General features: G+C 46.8%; 1 protein-coding gene across 1 annotated transcript in view; it reads right to left on the bottom strand.

Annotated features, from left to right (window-relative positions):
* SYT17 (synaptotagmin 17) overlaps positions 1-18232 on the bottom strand; it is a 42397-nt gene that overhangs the window by 12465 nt on the left and 11700 nt on the right. The window contains exons 5-7 of the mRNA XM_050906288.1: positions 17379-17998; positions 6103-6223; positions 5140-5295 (exon numbers count right to left, since the gene is read on the bottom strand). Of these exons, the coding sequence (XP_050762245.1) occupies positions 5140-5295; positions 6103-6223; positions 17379-17998 (897 nt within the window). The remainder of the gene's footprint in view (positions 1-5139; positions 5296-6102; positions 6224-17378; positions 17999-18232) is intronic.

The following is an 18232-nucleotide window of genomic DNA, read 5'->3' as shown; positions in this document are numbered from 1 at the left end:
CCCTCTGCAGTAGCTGTTGAAACCACAGGTATCGGTGTGCAAAGTCTTACTGTTCAACAACGCTCCCTCACGAACTCAAATACTTTAAAAAAAAAAAAAAAGAAAATGAAAAAGTTGGTCCTAAATCTTTATAGAAAACAGAGACATGGTCCATTTTTAAAACATATTGAAAAGTGAAGAGAATCATATAAAAACTTACAAATGGTTCAGAAAAGAGAGTGCCTGTGAGCTGCACCCTCAGCCAGTACTTACAAAGATCTCACCAGCTGTCACGCACCTATCGAGGCCGACCTCTCCACCAAGATGCAAACCCTGCCCCAGCCCGTTTCCCTCCCCTGGGCAGAGCGTCCTGTCCTGCTGGAGTCACGGCCACCTTTCACATGGGAATGGTGCAGTGGCACGAGCCCCACCACCATTCTCCATCAGACACCATCAGCCCCGATGCTTGTCCCAGCTCCAGCTATGCTCTTGGCCAGGTCAGACGGCAAAGCATGTTTTCCATCTGCATTTGCACAGATGGTACCCAGAGCACAAAAATGATTTTTCCCTCTTTGGGGACCCTGCTTGCTTCACAAGCCCTAAAGATCCTGTCATGTAAACATATACAAGAGCTTATTTAGATGGAGAAAGACACACACAGTCACCAAAGGACCTCGGGGGGATATGTATTCCCTAACTGTGAGCACTGAAGTTTGTATTTTTTATGGTAAGTGATCAAAAGATGTTAACGAGTCACCAAGATGCGGTTTGCCCTGGAGCGCTGATGGTTTTTATTGGGCCATCTGCGCTTTACTGCAATGCAAACAGCATTACCGACGATTGTTATTAACAACATTATAATCATTAACAAAATACCACAGTGCTTGGATTTCAGGTATCGTCTCACCTCCTGCTGCACAGCCCAGGCTTTCCGAAGGTTAGGCTGAGATTTAGAGGACAGCCTGCCCAAAATCCATCAGCAGGAAGAGCACGGTGTCTCTAGGCACCCAGCATCCAGCCCTCCCAAGCACAGAGGCTGCAGTCGCACCTCAAATACTCTTTTTTCTGCTTGGAAATGACCTCAGGCAGCAGGTGACAGCCCTCCTGCCGGGGCCAAACTCCACCTTCCCCTTACCATGGGACAAAGAATAATTAACACCTTTGTTCACAGGCATACTGGTTAGGAGAACATACTGTCTTTTAAAGCCTGCCCCGTGTCTCTGCAAGAGGTGAATCCATGACTTGCTTGCATTGAGCAGAACGTGGCACATGGGTGATACGCGTCAAGTTGCCAAAAATCAAAGAGTAGAAAAAAGAACCACCCAAAAAAGTGCATTTCTGTTACAGTATGTATACAGATGCTCATTACCTAGACAACATGTTTGATGGAGTAAATGAAAATCAAACATCTTCTCTGCTAGCTGTTGCCACACTCATCATCTTTTTTCTGTTGGGACATTAGACTTGTTATGAGTGTCAGTCACTTTCCTGGTTTTAGCCTCTTTTGGTGAGAAGCTGTGAACAGACGATACCTGCAGCAGTGATCCTGACCCTGGATGCCTCCTCTTGGAGAGGACATCTCTGCCAGAGCTCATCCCACTGCATTTTAGGCACAAAACTGGGACGTGAGTTAGTGACAGCTCCAGTAAGCATCTGAGGCAGGAACAGAGCGGAAGGCAGAAAGGCAGCTTGTACAAGGTGTCCTGCACCAATGTGGAAGGAGAAGCATTTTGGTCTGTAAATGCCAATAATTTACGGTGTTGAATCCTAGTATGCCTAAGGAGGAGGAAAGATCTAAGAACCAGCCCAACCCCACCCAAATCTTGGCTAACGCAGAGCTCACCCTGTGCACCCTATCTTGCAGGCACCCACTGCCTGTCTCCTAGTCCAGCTGCACTTCAACCCCGCATTCGGTCCAAAGTCCAGCTCTCCAGAGCACCACCAGGAAAGCAGGGAGCAGAATGGTGCTTTACAGAAAACCATCCATCCACAGTGTTTGCACACGCAGTCCTTGCTACAGTCGCAGCAAAACGGTGCATAAATTCTTACTATAGTGCACTAAACCCAGACAGTTTGATGCAAGATGCACAGGAGAAAAACGGGGGGGGGGGGGGGGAAATCTTACTTTGTCTAGATAGTGCCTTACTTTGCAGCGTGGTACCAGCCACCCAGAGGGAGCCAGGAGCCTCAGCTGATAGGGACTGGCATGGCTCCACTGCTTTCCAGTGAAGCCAAGCCAATGTAAAGACAGCTGCAGACTGGGTCCAAAATATGAAGCCACAAAAAAGGTTCCTTTAAATTATTGAAGATATACTCACTTCTGGCTCCCATGACTGCTTTTAGAGCTCTCTCTCCATTCAAAGCATCATCATCCACCCTTCAAGCAGGATTATTTTCCTTTTCAATTGGACTTTGACTCAACAGCAAATTTAATTAACTGACCTAATGGACTAGAGCTGTGGGTTGAAAAAAATAAGAAATAAAAAACAACTCCCACAAAAGACACAACAGAAAGAACCACCACTGCAGAAAAAAAAAAAAAACACAAAACAAATGAAAACAAAAAACCTAGAGAAAAACAATGCGGCTTATGCTCCTGCTTTGCAGACATACAAAACAATAAAAAGATCCTCACATTGCGAGGTACAGCTTCTCCATGCTGGCAACCGTTTGCTCTTTATTGTCTTTTAACAGAAGATCCCAAAGCCCTTTACAAGCTTTTAAGCTGCGCAATACCCTAACATGCCAAGAAGGCAGCTATATGGGGAATACCACCATCCCCATCCCAGAACTTCAGCCAAGCTGTATGCTGATACTCGTTTTATTAAAACCTTATAGATGCACACAAGAAGAAACTGGTGCTGCACTCCCACTCATTTTATTAAAAGCTCATAGATGCACACAAGAAGAAACTGGTGCTGCACTCCCTGTTGGGGACTCGCTTCCACCAACATCCGGAGCACCTCCATCACTTAGGGGAACACTGAACACGGCTCAGCATCTTCACCACCACGTCCCCTGAACTACCTCGCTCCTGTGACACTGCAGATGCCTGTGCAGGAGTCCTGATTCAAAGGTCCTCGCAAGAAGATGGGCTCTTGGCTTCTCTAACAGTCTTGGCTCCTCTAACAAGAGGAGGCAGTGCAGGCACTGAATCAGCAGAAGACTGTACACACAACAACGTGACCAACACCTCTCGCTCCAGCTATATATTGGCTACACAAACCACATATCTCAGAGTCCTGACCACAGCAAAAGCAGCAAGCCCAACGACACCCGCAGCAGTGCCATGCCCGAGCCACGCGTCACCCTTCAGTCCAAAAGCGGCCACGAGAACCTGGCCCCGCTGCTCCTCCAAAAAGCTCTGCACGCTCCTTCCCAGCTTTGGAGCTGCTGGTGACATTTCCGGCCTGGGATGATTTATTGCAACGTTCAAAGCAAGCACCACATCACTTGGAAAGTGAAGCACCACTTAAAAGGCACACCACTGAAATCCGACTGCATTACGTATGATTATAAATCAGCTAACTTCCCATTCGCTTATTTGAGAATATATCCATTTGCACAGAAAAAAAAATAATCAGACATCCACTCATTAATGCTAACTTCACCAGCCGTGGCAAGGAGCAGCGTATTCCCCTCACCTTCTGACTGCACAGAGCTGCTACTCTGTTTGCCTTTTCTTCTTCTATTAGGAAAAGGGGAAAACAAAGAAAAGAGTATTTCACGCCTGTCACAAGATCACCTGATGGAAGCTTCCAAGAACAAATTCATCATTGCACATGCAAGGTACAGTCAGGGTGACGTGCATGCAAAGCAGTGATTAATTATAGACTTTTTGCTGAGGAAATTTCTGAGCATGAAGGGCAAAATTTAAATTGCTGATCAGCATCACTTTTGTTATAACATGTTTGGAAACAAACTAATGGGTTGGAATTAGGCTCCTTGTACCAGCTTTGACACATGTATCTGCCATGTAAGAAACAAAATTTAAAAATACTTCAAAATATGTTCTTTCAGATGCAGATTCCTTTCCCTTCATTGGAAGATGGTGAGTAATGGGTGGAAAGTTGCCAAAAAATGTGTTTGTGAAGCATGGGAGCCCAGCGTGGCAGAAGAACGTGGGTCCCACCGCCCAGCCCCTCTGCTCCTCCAGAGGGCAAGAAGGTCTGACCCCGTTCCTGACGGTGCCCGAGCTCCACAGCACACATAGGCTGGGTGAAGTCATGGCGTGGGAGGGAAACCCACCACTTCCTAGGGGTCCCTGCAGCCCTGCCCAAGACCTCCATGCTGTGGAATGGCAGAAAAGGCCACCGGCCACAGTGGGTCCATGGCCCCAGTTCAGCCCCACCGCTGCTGCCCAGCCTGCGGGCGAGAGCGCAGCTGGGAACTCATCCCTGCGCTCTGCTACTCCTGCTCCCAGCAGCACGCCCAATTGCCAATTTCTACTGACTGTTTTCACGCCTAGAGAACAAAAATAGGAGATTCAGAAATTGTTTAAAAATAAGAATTCCTATCCCAAACATCTCCAGCACTGACAAAGCTCTCAAGTGAGGTTAGCTCTGGGACTCCTCCCGGCCCACAGCCTGCATGGTCTGTGTCCTGGTCTCTCTCAGCTGTGCCACACAGAGCTTGGCACCGAGTCCCAGCCCTTTAAAAATAAAGGCATGAACAAACCTGCCTACAGAACAGGTGATGTCGGCGTCAAACACCTATAGCTGCATCATCTCACCGGCAAATTATGTCAAGTATCAGGTTATTTTTGCTAGTGTTTGGGCTCTGGGATCGTTCAATACTTCCCTCTCATTCTTCTAATTTTTGACTTTATGCCCAAGCTGGTTGCCGCTGAGAAGTGCAATTAATGCCACCGCCTCCTCCTCTGCACAAAAGCGTTCCCAATGGCACCAATTAAGCACAGGACCGATGAGGTGCGCTCCCAGCCAGCTCCAGCCGTCAGGTGGCAATGCTGGGAACAGCTTCTGCAGAGGACAGAGCGCTCATTAAGCTTCCCTGGAGACCCCAGCGATGGTCACCCCTTGCAGGGTGGCTACTGGGACAGACACTGTCCTGCACAGGCTCATCTGCGCACCCACAACAGCTTCTTTGTTCAACTCAGAGGCAACCACGACCGTGCCAAGTCAGTAACACCACCACATTTACCTGTGAACACTAGGCTGGCATTCTCCAGTTCTTCCTGTGGAACCTTGAAGCTGAAGGACTCGTTGTAGAAAGGATCTATCGTCCCCCGCATGCAGGAGGTCTTCTTGGTTTTTGTTAATTTTAATCCATGAACAAGCTGAATTTTCACAAAGGGATCTGACGAAAAACACAAAACACAGGCTCTGCATTACAGGCGTCGTGAGTCAGTACCCTGGTTCGTGAAGGCTGGGCACCGCAGGGACGGACCGACCGTGCTGGAAAACAGCATTTGGAAATGACTGGGACTTGTACCACCGCACCGCTCCCTGGGATTTGCAGTGGAGACAAAAGTCAGGCAGCTGGATTAAAAATGCTCCCTGCCAAAACCACAATTAATGACAGCCTTGATAGAGGCCAAGCATACTGCTCTTTTTGGAAAATGCCAATATTCTGGCAGCACCAGTGGCTGGGACAGGGAACACGGGAAAAACACCTGAGGACATACGCACAAAGCAATTACCAGCCAGCACGGTCAAAAACGGCAGGGAGCAACGTGTGGACACTGGAAAAACCTCACACCATCCACAGAGCAGCTAGATATCGTAAATGAAACCACTGCAACATTAACACTCGGGCAGCACGCAGCATCTGCAAAACAGCGCAGCCACAAACAGGCTGCCTTACAGAACACAACACGGAGGTAATTTAGAGCTCCTGGTTCCTCACCTCACCCTGGGTCAGAGACTTCCACTTTAAATATGGCAAAGGTATTCACACCCTCCATTTTATCTCAGGGTAAGTGTTCCAAATACTTTCATTATTGTTGGCTATATATAGAAAATGAATATCCAGAGCCTTGTATTAATAGGAACTGAGCATCCAAATCCCCCTGGGTCCCCCACAAATTGCAGCCTCACCACTGATCTGCTTTAAAAGCACATATAATCTGTGCATGAGTAACGTGAGAAAGGCACTGCCCTTTACCTGAACCTTGGCTCATGTCTGTCTGAAGAAGCTGTTTTGCTCTAATGATGTCCACGTTCAGTCTTCCCGCGCTGGGTAGGTAGTTTAGTGACAACAGCAGCTCTCCCAGCTCCACTTCATTCTGCAGGGAAAAGGGAACATGGAAATTCAGAACAGAGCTCGGAGGCGAAGGGAAGAGCAGGAAGAGAAATTAAATAAACCCCATTTGTCTAAGTGCCTGAAAAACAAATTTTAGTCACGCTCTAAACTGCAACCAAGAACCATCTGGTGGTACCTCGTGCTGAGCAGGAACAAGAAAGAATACTATCCCCAGGTGAAGATTGTTCTTTAATCGCTGATCCTTCACCAGCTTTTCAGCAGTCATGCAAAGAGGACCTATAAGGAGGAATGAACACAAGGTCAGTAGTTTCTACCTGCTCCATTTTGAATGGTTCCAGGTGGTTCTGATCTTACCAACCTCACATCCTCATTAATGTACAAAACATGGACCCATTGGAGAAGACATCCTCTTTCCTTCCCAGCCCCCCAAGGACTGCACCAGCCACTTGGGAATTTCAGGCACGAGATGGTTAACGCATCCCTGGGTCACAGAAAGGCAATTCAGAGGAGACATCCCCTCAGCATCTGGCCCGTTCTACCCAGAGACCACGGCACAGCTTAACTGTGCCCTTGCTGTTCATCAGGCTGTACCACGGCCATAGCTTCACGTCAACATAGCTGTTCAGCCATTATTTCTTTTCCTTTTACTTAATGATGCTTAAAACTAGTAATTAAAAAAAAGAGCTGGAGAACTGACATCGCTGCTCCTCAGACGTGACAGCTTAAAATAACATCTCCCCTCTAGCACAACCTGGCTCGAGATGCTGTTCTCTCAGACGCAAAATACACACAATGAAACAACTCTGGAGACTTGAAAACACACCAGCCAGCCCAGGCAGGGCATCGATCCATCTGCCTCGTCTCAGGTCCATGCAGGAGCGCAGAGCTAGTTCTTCATCCCAAATAGCCAAACAGTTCAAAACCAAGCCTAGATGGATGGTCACAGCCCATCCCCAAAAGGAAAAGGAGCTGCAGTGGTATTGCAATCATAACAAAAGGCTTAAATATCTTTACTGATGCCCCAAATATTAGATTACAGAAATCAGAGGCTAAAGGACTAGGCAGACAATAAAGAAAAAAGCTGTGAGACACAGTCACAGCCTGAATTGACCCAAAGAACCAGGTTCATCAGCAGATGGGCCAGCATGTGAAGTACCCATCCCCAGCAAAGCTATCAATGGCTCTGGGGAAACTGAGGCTAGGGCTGCCAGGAAACCCAACCAGCTCATGGCTGTTCAGCTGCAAATGGAAAAGCACAACTTCCATGGAGCGCAGATGAACCAGAGGGCTCGGACCGAACCCAAGGAGGCACTCAGGGAAAAGCCCCGTCCCTCTGCCAGGAGCTGCACAGCACCTCTTGCCTGGCCGGCCAGCAGCACAGAACAGCTCCCGCTAACGGCAGGCCACTCGGCTCCTCACCTAACGAGCCAAGCGATAAAACTGACGTCACACAACAGTATTAAGTTTTCCCTGAGGCACTTTGTCTCCTCTCCTGTTCCTGTTGACTACTCCTGCTGAAGGCAGCGGGACGTGCGTGGCATGCAGGAGCAGGTGGCAGGCTGAGGAAGTCCCGCACCTCCGATGCTACATAATACAATTCAATCTAATTCAATATCCTTTTTTTGGCTTTCCATGGAAAATATGGCAATAGGCTGCCTGATTTCACATCAAAGGTCTCCGTGTTTCGGGAGCTGGCAAAGCAACCCCTCTGTGTTTAACCCCACACATTTAAAGAGCAAAGGACAAGGGAAGCACCATGCAGGGAGCGGGGAGAAGGCTGCAAGGACAGCAGCAAGCTGACTCAGCCCCTGGGCGAAAAGCGTGGATCTACATCACAGATCATAAGGCAAACCCACGTGCCCTCCTCGCACGCTCCACTGCCCCAGGAGACAGCTCCAGAGCCAGCCTGGCAGCATCCACCCCAAGCTGGCCCACCTTCTTCCTGACCTTCCCCACAGCCCCTCTCCCCCATGAGAAAAAGCACCTGATTTCTTACCCCAAACTCCTTTTGTCACAGCATCTCTTGGGTCACATTATGTAGCAGTATATGACTACACAGCACACACGCTCACATTCACCGTGTGCATTTTATTCCATTGCTACATTATTTTTGCTTTACTGAGAAGGCACCCCTCTTCTGTCAACCTTTGCCAACTCCCATATCACAGTTCTATTCCACACATGATATCTTAAGTTCTTTCCATCAGAAAGCCATTCCCCAACACAAACCTGACCCAATACGCACACGACACTCACGACTTTTGGGAGGTCAAGCCATACCTACATACACCCTTGTGCCCAATGGTTGCACAATGTAAGGATCTAAGAGAGTCTCACATCCAAGGTGATTTAAAGGTCATCTATCTAATTTAAACTATCATCTTTGGTTTGATTTTCCCCAAAACTGCTCCTCTCGGGTCTGTGGCTGGAACAGCCTGAAGACACGTTTATCATCAAGCACAGTCAGAGACTTCTAAATCTATTACCAGGACAGTAACAAAGCATCGCAGTGCCCACAACAGGATCCACCTGAGGTACCCCTCAACCCCAGCTCATTTTTTATAACATATCAACAACATTTTTAACATATCCAGTCTTATTTCCACTTGCCTTCACCGCTGTGTCAGGTTCCATGCAGGCTTTAATTCCTAGAAATTCAGGTACCTTTGGACAGCACAAATGAGGAAACTAATTAGTGATGTTATTACCTTCTGGGAAGAGACAATCAAACAGCTCTGGCTGCAAATACCAAACTTCTGGCAGAACCAGGAGGCAGGCTGGCACTGGGCAGGGATGTAGGACCTTTCAATTCACCTCAAGCTTAGAGTGCTGAAAACCCACGTTAAGATTTGGGGTAATTACTTCTGGATTCGTCCATTGGTGTAACCTGTTGACCTTATCCAAGACCTGCAGGAACTAAGGGGCTTTCCTGGGTCAGGGAGGAGTGGTGAAGCTCAGCAAGGGAAGATAGATCTCCACACTTCCGACACATTCACATTTATGCTCTATTTTAAAAAAATTGTCCCACATTGTACACTGACAATGTCAGACCTGGTATGTAACACCCACTGAGGCACAAGCAGGAGAACCAGGCATCTACCCCTACCTGAACCCTCCCCAGCACCGTGTCCCGTAACCCCTGCAGGTTATTGAAGGAGCCACTATAATGTAACCATCATGCTGCTGCCTAACCCATGAGCCTTCGATAGGTAAAGGTAAAACTAAATCTCTGATTTTCCGCAGGACCTAACCTAACAGGGATATTGGCATCTCTAGGAAAATCTGTTTGACTACCTGGGCTTAAATTTGAGTAAGGTGAGATATAAAATGCTACACTCTATAAGTGTGATCCACCAAAGTCAGAAGACAGACTACCACCAGCTTTAATGAGTCTCAGATCAGGCCTAATTTCCCAAATCTCAATAGCACCTTCTGCCCCTTAATGCTTTTCAAGCGTGCCCAGATTTCTGTTAATTGTTTTAAGGGAAGGAACATACAATCCAACCCAGACACCATGGCAGGATGGGTGTGCTCAAAGCCAGCAAGAAAGCAGCAGCCCCGTTGTAGGCAGAGCACCAGCAGCGTTTGCAGTGGTAACAAAAGGTGTTTTCAGAAGGAAACCCAGGTCCCCAGATAGCTCACCTTCCCGTACAAGTGACTCAGCCTTTTCAAGGCACTTAACTCGAGCAGTGAACTGCCTCTGATCTTATAAATGCATTACTTCTAGCTTAGCCGCAAGGATCTAGGAAACGTGCTTCAAATCCTGCCACGGTGCCTGAGGGGATGTCAAGCACTCAAGAAAATGAATCAGTGGCCAGCAGCCACCATACATTCCTCCCGGGCACATCGGACCGGCACTGCCTCCACCATGCTGTCCTGCACCATGCTCACTAGCTTTCCCCTATTCTTTGGTCACCTGTCATCATTAGCAAACAAGCAAGGAATTAACAGGTTGCTCCAAGAAGCCCAAGGTATAAGGCATACCTCCTCAGGTTTTAGTTCCCTGTGCTTTCCCTGACAAGCTCATGCCACGGCATACCTTTGCTGATGTGACAGTCTTGCTAATAAGACACGCTGGTGGCACAATTTGTGTCAGAGATGAAGATGCAGACAGAGCTGCGGCTGAACAGACTCGCTGGCTCAGCGGGCAAAACGGAGATAACTGGGGACCACAGTGGGGTCCACTGCGAGATGGAGAAACAGGACCTTTCTTGTTACAGGTCAGCTCAGGGAGGGATGAGTGGCCACAGAGGTCTCAGGTGGCTTGTGGGGCCATAGGAGCTGCCCAGGGTGCCCCTCCAGCCCACGGACTCACTGAGCTCACCTGCATCTTGGAAACACTGTGTGTTGCCATAACCATTGACCCTCATGCCCACCACCTTGTTTACAGGCATCTTTATTAGCAACAGCGTTAAGACACGTCTTGCTGGGGGACTGCAGGCACAGAAGCTCTGCGCTTTTGTTTTGTCACACACCGGAGCTTCCCCAAACCTCAGACTCGCGTAGGGACTGAGCTGAGAAGAGGGATGCAAGTTCATGCACAAGAGGCGTCATCAGCACGTTGTTCACCGTAGGGAAAGGAAGTGCCTGAATTTTACTTTTCCTAGGTCTTTTCATCAGGAAACTAAAATGCTGTTGGTTTCGCCTTGAATATTTTGTTCACAGAATGCAGTGTGCAGAGGCACCCCTCAGGCACCACCGTGCAAAGGCATCATTTTAGTTGCCATTATTATGCTGACGACACGCTGATTTGTGCCGAGATCCCAGATGACCCTGGAAAAGCAATTTCCTGTTTGATGAGGTGCCGGAGTGACACCGAGTCTGGGATGTCCGAGACTCTCCTGAAGCTCTGATTAACATTTCACTCCTGGCTGTTCCTCTCTGCAGCTGTATTATACAGCCAGTCATTTGGATTTGCAGCCTTGGGCTCGCCTGTGATCCAGAACCTTCTGCAGTTACCGCTTGGGTTGAACCAGACACACATAAGAAGTTTTTTTTTTCTTTTCTGTCATCTCTGAAACACAAAGAGACTACCTCAAGGGAAGAGGAGTTTTTAATTAATGCCATTTACGCATCTTGTTTGGATCAGGGTAATTCTTTCCTCACAGCCCCCCCAGACTGTTCGCTGTGCATTGCTACAACACCAGCAAAATTCTGCAGCTGAAACCCTCCCCAGTTCCCGACGGGAACCAGAGCACATTACATCAGCACAGACATCTATGCAACGCTCCTAATGAAGTTTCAGATTGATTTTCCTCCTCAAGGTTATCTGTGATGGTACCTCCAGGCACATTAGAAAACTGATGGTTTAGAACAGTTTGCTCTAACAGGCTTTCCACAGCATCCTGTGACACACAGCAATCATTTCGGGAAGGCTGAGCTATTAAGGACCAGAACCTGAAAAAAAATATATACTTACCAATGGATAAGAACAGTGTTACCTATGTAACAGACGCTGAGTAGATGTATGACGAAGAGTCACAAAATCCCTTCTAAAGTCCAACTGGCTTTGCATCAGTTTGGATGGCCATGAGAAAGCCTCTCCTGTGCAAAGACCTTTGGGAAGAAGATTTCCTATGGAGAGGTCCTGCCCACAACCCCCACCAACCCCTCCTCTGGGCTTCTCCACAGCAAAATACACCCCACAGCATGCCAGTCCTCTGCAGAAAGGGCAAGGAGTGAACAACGCAGAGGGGAAGGGATGAGGTGACTGAGATGACAGCTGGAAGCAGAAGAGACAGATAAGGATAAAGAGAAAATGATCAAGAAGAAAAATTTCTCAGCGCTGGAGCTTTAAAGACTAGAAAAGGAAAGGGGGAAACGGATCTGGGGAAAAAATAAAGATACAGACTGAAAGAAAGTCATAAGCCAAAATACAACAACAAACCACAGGTTAAGAGTCAAAAATGTTGTTATCATGACAGGCAAGCATCCATCACGGCATCCCATCACAGTTCCCTCAACTCCAGTGACCTGCAGGGTGGTGGCATCCCGCCTCCAGCCAGGCTTTGCCCAGCGCATCTCTCCCACCAGACACAGGTAAACTGCCAGGTTGATTTTAACATCCTGTTAATGAGCGAGCAAAGCCCCACGTAACCAATCCACGTTCATCATCAGTGACTCTGCATCATTCCTTTAATTAAGCAGCCGCTAAGCTTTTGGACAGCTAAAAAAAAAAAAAAGGAAGAAAAGGAAAAAACCCTGACAACATTCACTTTCATATTTAATTTCCTGTGACTGTTACAAACATGGACCCCCGTTCCACACCGACGCACACAGCCTCGAGTCAACTGTTGTGCCAACTCTCTGAACCAAGCCTCTGCCTGTCCAATGCTTTATGCCTGTACGAGAGACGGGTGCTGGCATTATTTTCAATAATACACTGTGCTACCAAACGCAAGGCATCATCCGTGCTCCCCAAGGATGGCTCCTTCTCAGGGCTGCAACGGATAAGCCAAGGAACAATGGTGTCAAGAACAAACCTGGTACCCTGCGCAACTGGAGGCCTCCAAGCCGCAGGCCATAACCACCTGGCTGCATGGCACAATTCAATGTAGCACCCAAGAGGAATACTCTGAAATGAGTCATTACCAAATTTCAAATTCCTTTCTCCCTTTTCCTTCCCAATCAAGGCACGATAAGAACAACAGTGCAGTACTTGTTGTAGGCTTATCCCTGAGATGGGAATCAAAAATTGCAGAGAGCGCTGCCATAGCAAAGCTACTCCATTTGTGGAGCGCATACCATTTTGAATGTAAAAAGCTGACAGCTCATTCTAGTGCACTCATAGTACAAAGTTAAAAAAGCAAGTCAAATACATACTCCCTCTACTATAAAAATGGCTTAATTTGAGGGGAGAGGGAATTTTTGTGCTACTTTCCCACCATGACCAGGCAATTTTTTTTCTTTTGCAGAATGATCTCCAAGCTCTCATTACTGCTGGTCTAAAACATTTATTCCTGCCCACTCAAATCTGCCAAAAGAGAAATGAATCATATGTCAATAAAACTTGGGGTCTTGAACATGTGTTTCAGAATTAATCTTAACGGCAAAATGTGCGAATCTGAGCCCAGCTACAGCTAGGCTTGCCAACTTCATTCATGGTAATTAAGCAAAGCCACACACATTTAAGGGGATATTTAAGGAGCGCAGAGTGTTCCTATGGGGACTGGACTCAAGAGCTACTCCATGAGCAGCTACTGCGCTTTAGAAACACGTTAATTACCCTGCAAGAAAAAGCCTCCCAGAACTACCAAGGGTAAAGAATTTGGCGATACCTGCACTGACATTTTCTACAAGGAGTAAGTCCTTCTGCTTATTTGCTGGCTCTGATGATACCTTGGACGGCAGCTCCCCTGTGCCTCTGCTTTGGACTCAATCCCCCTAAGTGCTCAACGCATGATCCAAACTAAAAAAACACTTCTGTACGGGTACAGTCTTTTGCCTGAAGCTTAGCATCAAGTGGTTTATTGCACTGATTCCTCAAGGCTGAGAGGACAGCACGCTGCTCACCCATATTCGGGTTCTCTGACGACCCATTCCCGACATAACAAGCATGGCAACGCTGCACAGCCTGCCTCATTACACCCAAGGTAAGTTCTCAGGCTGTCAGTTAACAAGCAACTCCATGAGGTGCTAATGAAGATACTCTGCTATTAATGATGATGGGCTTTCACCCATTGAGGAGCTGTATGTCCCATCCACAGGCCTAAGGACCTTATCCTGCTCCAGCTCGCAGGGGAGCCATCGGAGCCCTCGGCTGCAGAAGCTGGACCACGCCTCAGCCTGGGAGAAACCCAACCCATCCCTGCCAACACCACACACACCAAAGGATTGCTGGCATCCCCCATCTCTTTTAGCAGGGCTCGCTTGTGCTGGCACAGTCCTGTACTGAGGCAGTGTCCCGGCTCTGGGCTTGACGGGGCTCAGCGTGATGGTGGGACAAGGACTCAGCACCTGACTTCATGGCTTCCAGGTAGATACAGCAAGTGCAAAACAGATGTTCATCTGATTCAATACCATTTAGACCACTTTCTCTGCTCTTCCACAAACCTTGCCCCATCCCACTCCCACCAGTGCAAAGCGATAACCTTCTCCACAGTCCCTGCCATCTGGATTCACTTTCCTCCTTCTCTCCAGCTCATCATGTTTCCATCTATAAATGCCAGTTTAAAAAAAAAAAAAAAAATAAAAAAAATCACATATTTTGTGTCTTTCATCTTTACTTATCACAGCTATGACTGTCTATTTTTCTCTTCCTCCTGTTACTGGTTTTCCAAGCACCTGCTTCAGCACTTTCTCGAACACGATCTTTATCGCCGGGGGGTGCTGCTGCCAGCTGCGGCTCCATGTCAGAGCCCCGGGGCAGCCAACCCAGCCTGGCAAATTTTCATCGACTAACGATCAGAACTGCGCCACAGCAGCTTTGCGTTGCTCTCCAGAATCCGAGGACACCTTCTGCAAAATAAAATGCTATTACACGTAGATTTTTTTTTTTGTCCCCATCTATCACAATCTCACAACACAAAGTACACTTCAGTAGACTCAGGTTCAATCCAACAAGAAACTAATAAAGGCTGTCTGTCCCTCAATTAATCAAGCAAAAAAGTGAGAAGTATAAAAAAAAATTGTCAGCATGTCAAATCTATCATTCCACAGGCAGAATCTTCCAACTAGCAATCAAAAAACCCTCACAAATTTCTAGCACAAGCATCACTGTTATTGAAAGACATTAAAATGCAGTTTTTCAAAGTAATAAGCTTTATTGTTTTACTTCTTCCAGGATTTACTTTAACCCTTTGATCAATGAATTTCACTTTAATCACCACTAAGATAAAATATACCTTATTCAATGAACTTTAAAAATCTTATCACTGAGAAAACATGGGAAGATGATACCAAACATCCTCCCTGGATGTCCTAGTACAAGTACTGTTGTTCTCTTCGCAGTTGCAGTCTGCCAGCTAAGGTAAAATAACAAGGAAGTATGAAAAGACCAAAACAAGGCACTTTACTAATCAAGGTGTGAAGGACTTTTTGCTTAAATTAAGTTTTTCCACATGATAGCAAGCAGATAAATGCAAAAGGCTTGTACGGTTAGGCCTGCCCATTCAAATGGAGTTTTCTCTTTTTCTCCTTCCTTTTATAAATATCAGAAATGCCAATTTCTGCATAAATAATTTATCTTTAATCCTGGTGAAGCAGACAACACTGCTGAAAACAGCAGCAGCTTTCAATGAAACTTTGGAGAGGGAGGGAGGAAGGGCTGGCTCCGAGCTTGGCACATGAAGGCAGAGATGATCTTGTCTAATCAAGGTCTGCATTAGCTGTGGAATGAATCCATGTTACTAATAAAAAGATACATAATACAGAGAAGTATTTATCATGCAAAAGCGGGGGGGGAGGGGAAGCAAGGCTGCATGGTGTGAATCACGCGAGGATAACGGGATGCAAAGAGGAGAGCTCTGTCCTCAGATACACAACACAGAGCCCGTGATGAATGCTAATACCAAAAAAAAAAAAAAAAAAAAAAGAGTTGCAGGCATTTGTAAATACACATTTGGAGAAAAGGCCCAGGCAGTGAGGGGAGCCCAGGAATATCTGTCCTTGTTCATTTCCCTTACGAACCGCTTCGTAACACAGCTGTCCCCTCACCCCCCGCTGCCACTCTACCGAGCAAAGCAGATCCCACTGACATGAAGACACGTCCTACATAAAGACATGCTCAGGGACCCCATTTGCACATTTTGACTTGTGCACAACTTTCAAAACTTTCCTTTTTGCTTGAACATTGTTCAGGCTAATCCCGTAACGCTCCTACTTCTATTACAGCAAATCTAGTCACTTCTCTTGCAGTCGTCAGGGGTCTTGATCTTCTTCCCCGTTACACACTGCAGAAGGGCTGAGCAAGAGGTAAAGCACTCTCAGCCCCTCTGCACACAGAGAGGGGGCAAAGCAGAGTCAGAGACCCAGCTGGCTCCACATATAAACACTGCTCAGTGGATTTTACTTCCACAAGTGTCTGATCACAAGTTTCCACTCCAAATCAGACTCTCGGACCCACGCTGTAAATCAGCGGTGAGGTCAATGATTTACTGTTCATCTCATCTAATACCTCTGGCTATGCCACCCTTTTGTGAACACATAAAAATCAAACAAAATGTGAACCATTGAAGTTCACACAGGGTTTTGATTCAGCAAAGGCTCTAAAACTTAGAAACTGCAATCCCAGAGCTGGCAAGGAACTGGGAGAGGCAACTCTGTTACACCAACCTTGAGTGGTACTCCTGTCCTTAGCACAAATGTTTCAGATGCTGCTCACGCTACGCTCTTAGCTTGGCTTTTTAGGGGGTCCTGTGCCTCTAGCTAATATGGGTGATACTTCTAGTAGCAAATTTGGTAGCTAACTGCCGTTCCTGGTTGCAAAGCTCAGACCTTCCCATTGAACAGCTCTTTTCCTGGCTGGCAAGGAGGTGGCACTGACCAGGGCCCTTTCCTGAGAACAGACATGGAAGCACACAGACCCTCAGCATCTTCTCTTCCCATCCCATCAGACGGTTGAATCTAGTCCAAAATGCATTTCCAAACATGCGTGCATACAATGTGCCACTTACATCAGACAAAATCTATGGCAAGTTTATTTCCTTCAGGGACATGACGAAAATAAATCCACCACTACCTTGCAATTTTTTGCTCATGCATTATGTCAGAAGTCTGTAGAGATTTTGTCTTCTATACACTTTATTGAATCAAATCATTACTGAACTGGCACCAGTGGTTCCCCTCATGTCCTCAAAGCACAGTCATGTTAACAACCACAGGAGTGACCCAGATGGGACAGTGTCACTGCAGTGTCTGGGAACGGATGCAGGTCACTGCAGTGACAAGAAAGGTCTTCCAAAAGGTGCAGGCTTCCAAAGCAGTCTTGAGTTGTTCTCATTAAAGCTGACATAGGATCTTTTGTCATGCCACCTCCTTTGAACACAAAAGACAGCTCCTCTACCTCACAATATTAGCTATAAGACCAGTTATAGATCCACATCATTTCAACCCAGCAGATGCTGTATTAACAAGATGACAATGGCTAATTAGAAACCACATTACCTGCCAACAAGCAAAGGAACCACACAAAAAAACAGCGAGAAAAATTGTGACAATAATCTGATAAATTCTGTTACCTGAGAACTAGGCACAAGGGCTTTCCACCAGTGTCCACCTTTCACAAGGTCTACATCGCTCAAGGGCATTGACACCTTGCCAATAACACAATGGCGTGAGAATTTGTCAAAATCCACTACGGTTAAAAGCAGAGTTCTTCTCTGGGCTTCTAAAAAGGGGATTTCAAATGTGTACCTCTCTTCAAACACCGGGTTCTGCGTTTTGCGTTTCACTCCAGTCTGCTTGGAGTTCTTCTGATCAGGAAGAAGGCAGATCTTCACGTATGGGTTGGAGTGAGCCATGTCTTGCCTTGAACCGTCGTAAGAAATTGGAGGCGGCAGATCTTTAGCCTCAATGACTCGCACTATTAGGTAATTATGCAACAGATCGTACTGCGTGCTAAAATGCAGCATGCCCAGCTGATACTTTGATAAGATCTCCTCATCTGTCAAGGAGTCCATATCATCGCTATTTGAGTCAAGAGAGTACAGTCTTGGTTCAAATTTTCTAAAATAGTCATCTGGGGTATAGGTTTTTCGCAGGATAGTTGGCTGAACTATTTCCTTCTTAGCTCCTATTATTCCAAACTCGATAGGTTTAATGTCAATTAACGGAGAACTTGGCCTCCTCGACTCTAAACCTAAACAAGAGAAATGCACAAATACGATTGTTAGAAAGTCAACTGAAGCCATTACAGGCACAAGTCAATTTGTGCTTCTTTGGGTACAGCTGTTCCGTGTCTGTGCAATGCCCAGCACAGCAGGCTCCCCAGTGGGACACTTCACCATTACACTGCCAACAATTAATAGCACCCTTAGTTACACTGAAGTGCAAGCTCAGCTACACTTTTCCCCCACTGTCCATTTTCACATGC

Source organism: Gymnogyps californianus, chromosome 15, assembly GCF_018139145.2.
Source record: "Gymnogyps californianus isolate 813 chromosome 15, ASM1813914v2, whole genome shotgun sequence".
NCBI lineage: Eukaryota > Metazoa > Chordata > Aves > Accipitriformes > Cathartidae > Gymnogyps > Gymnogyps californianus.
This window is presented reverse-complemented; position numbering and strand designations above follow the sequence as displayed.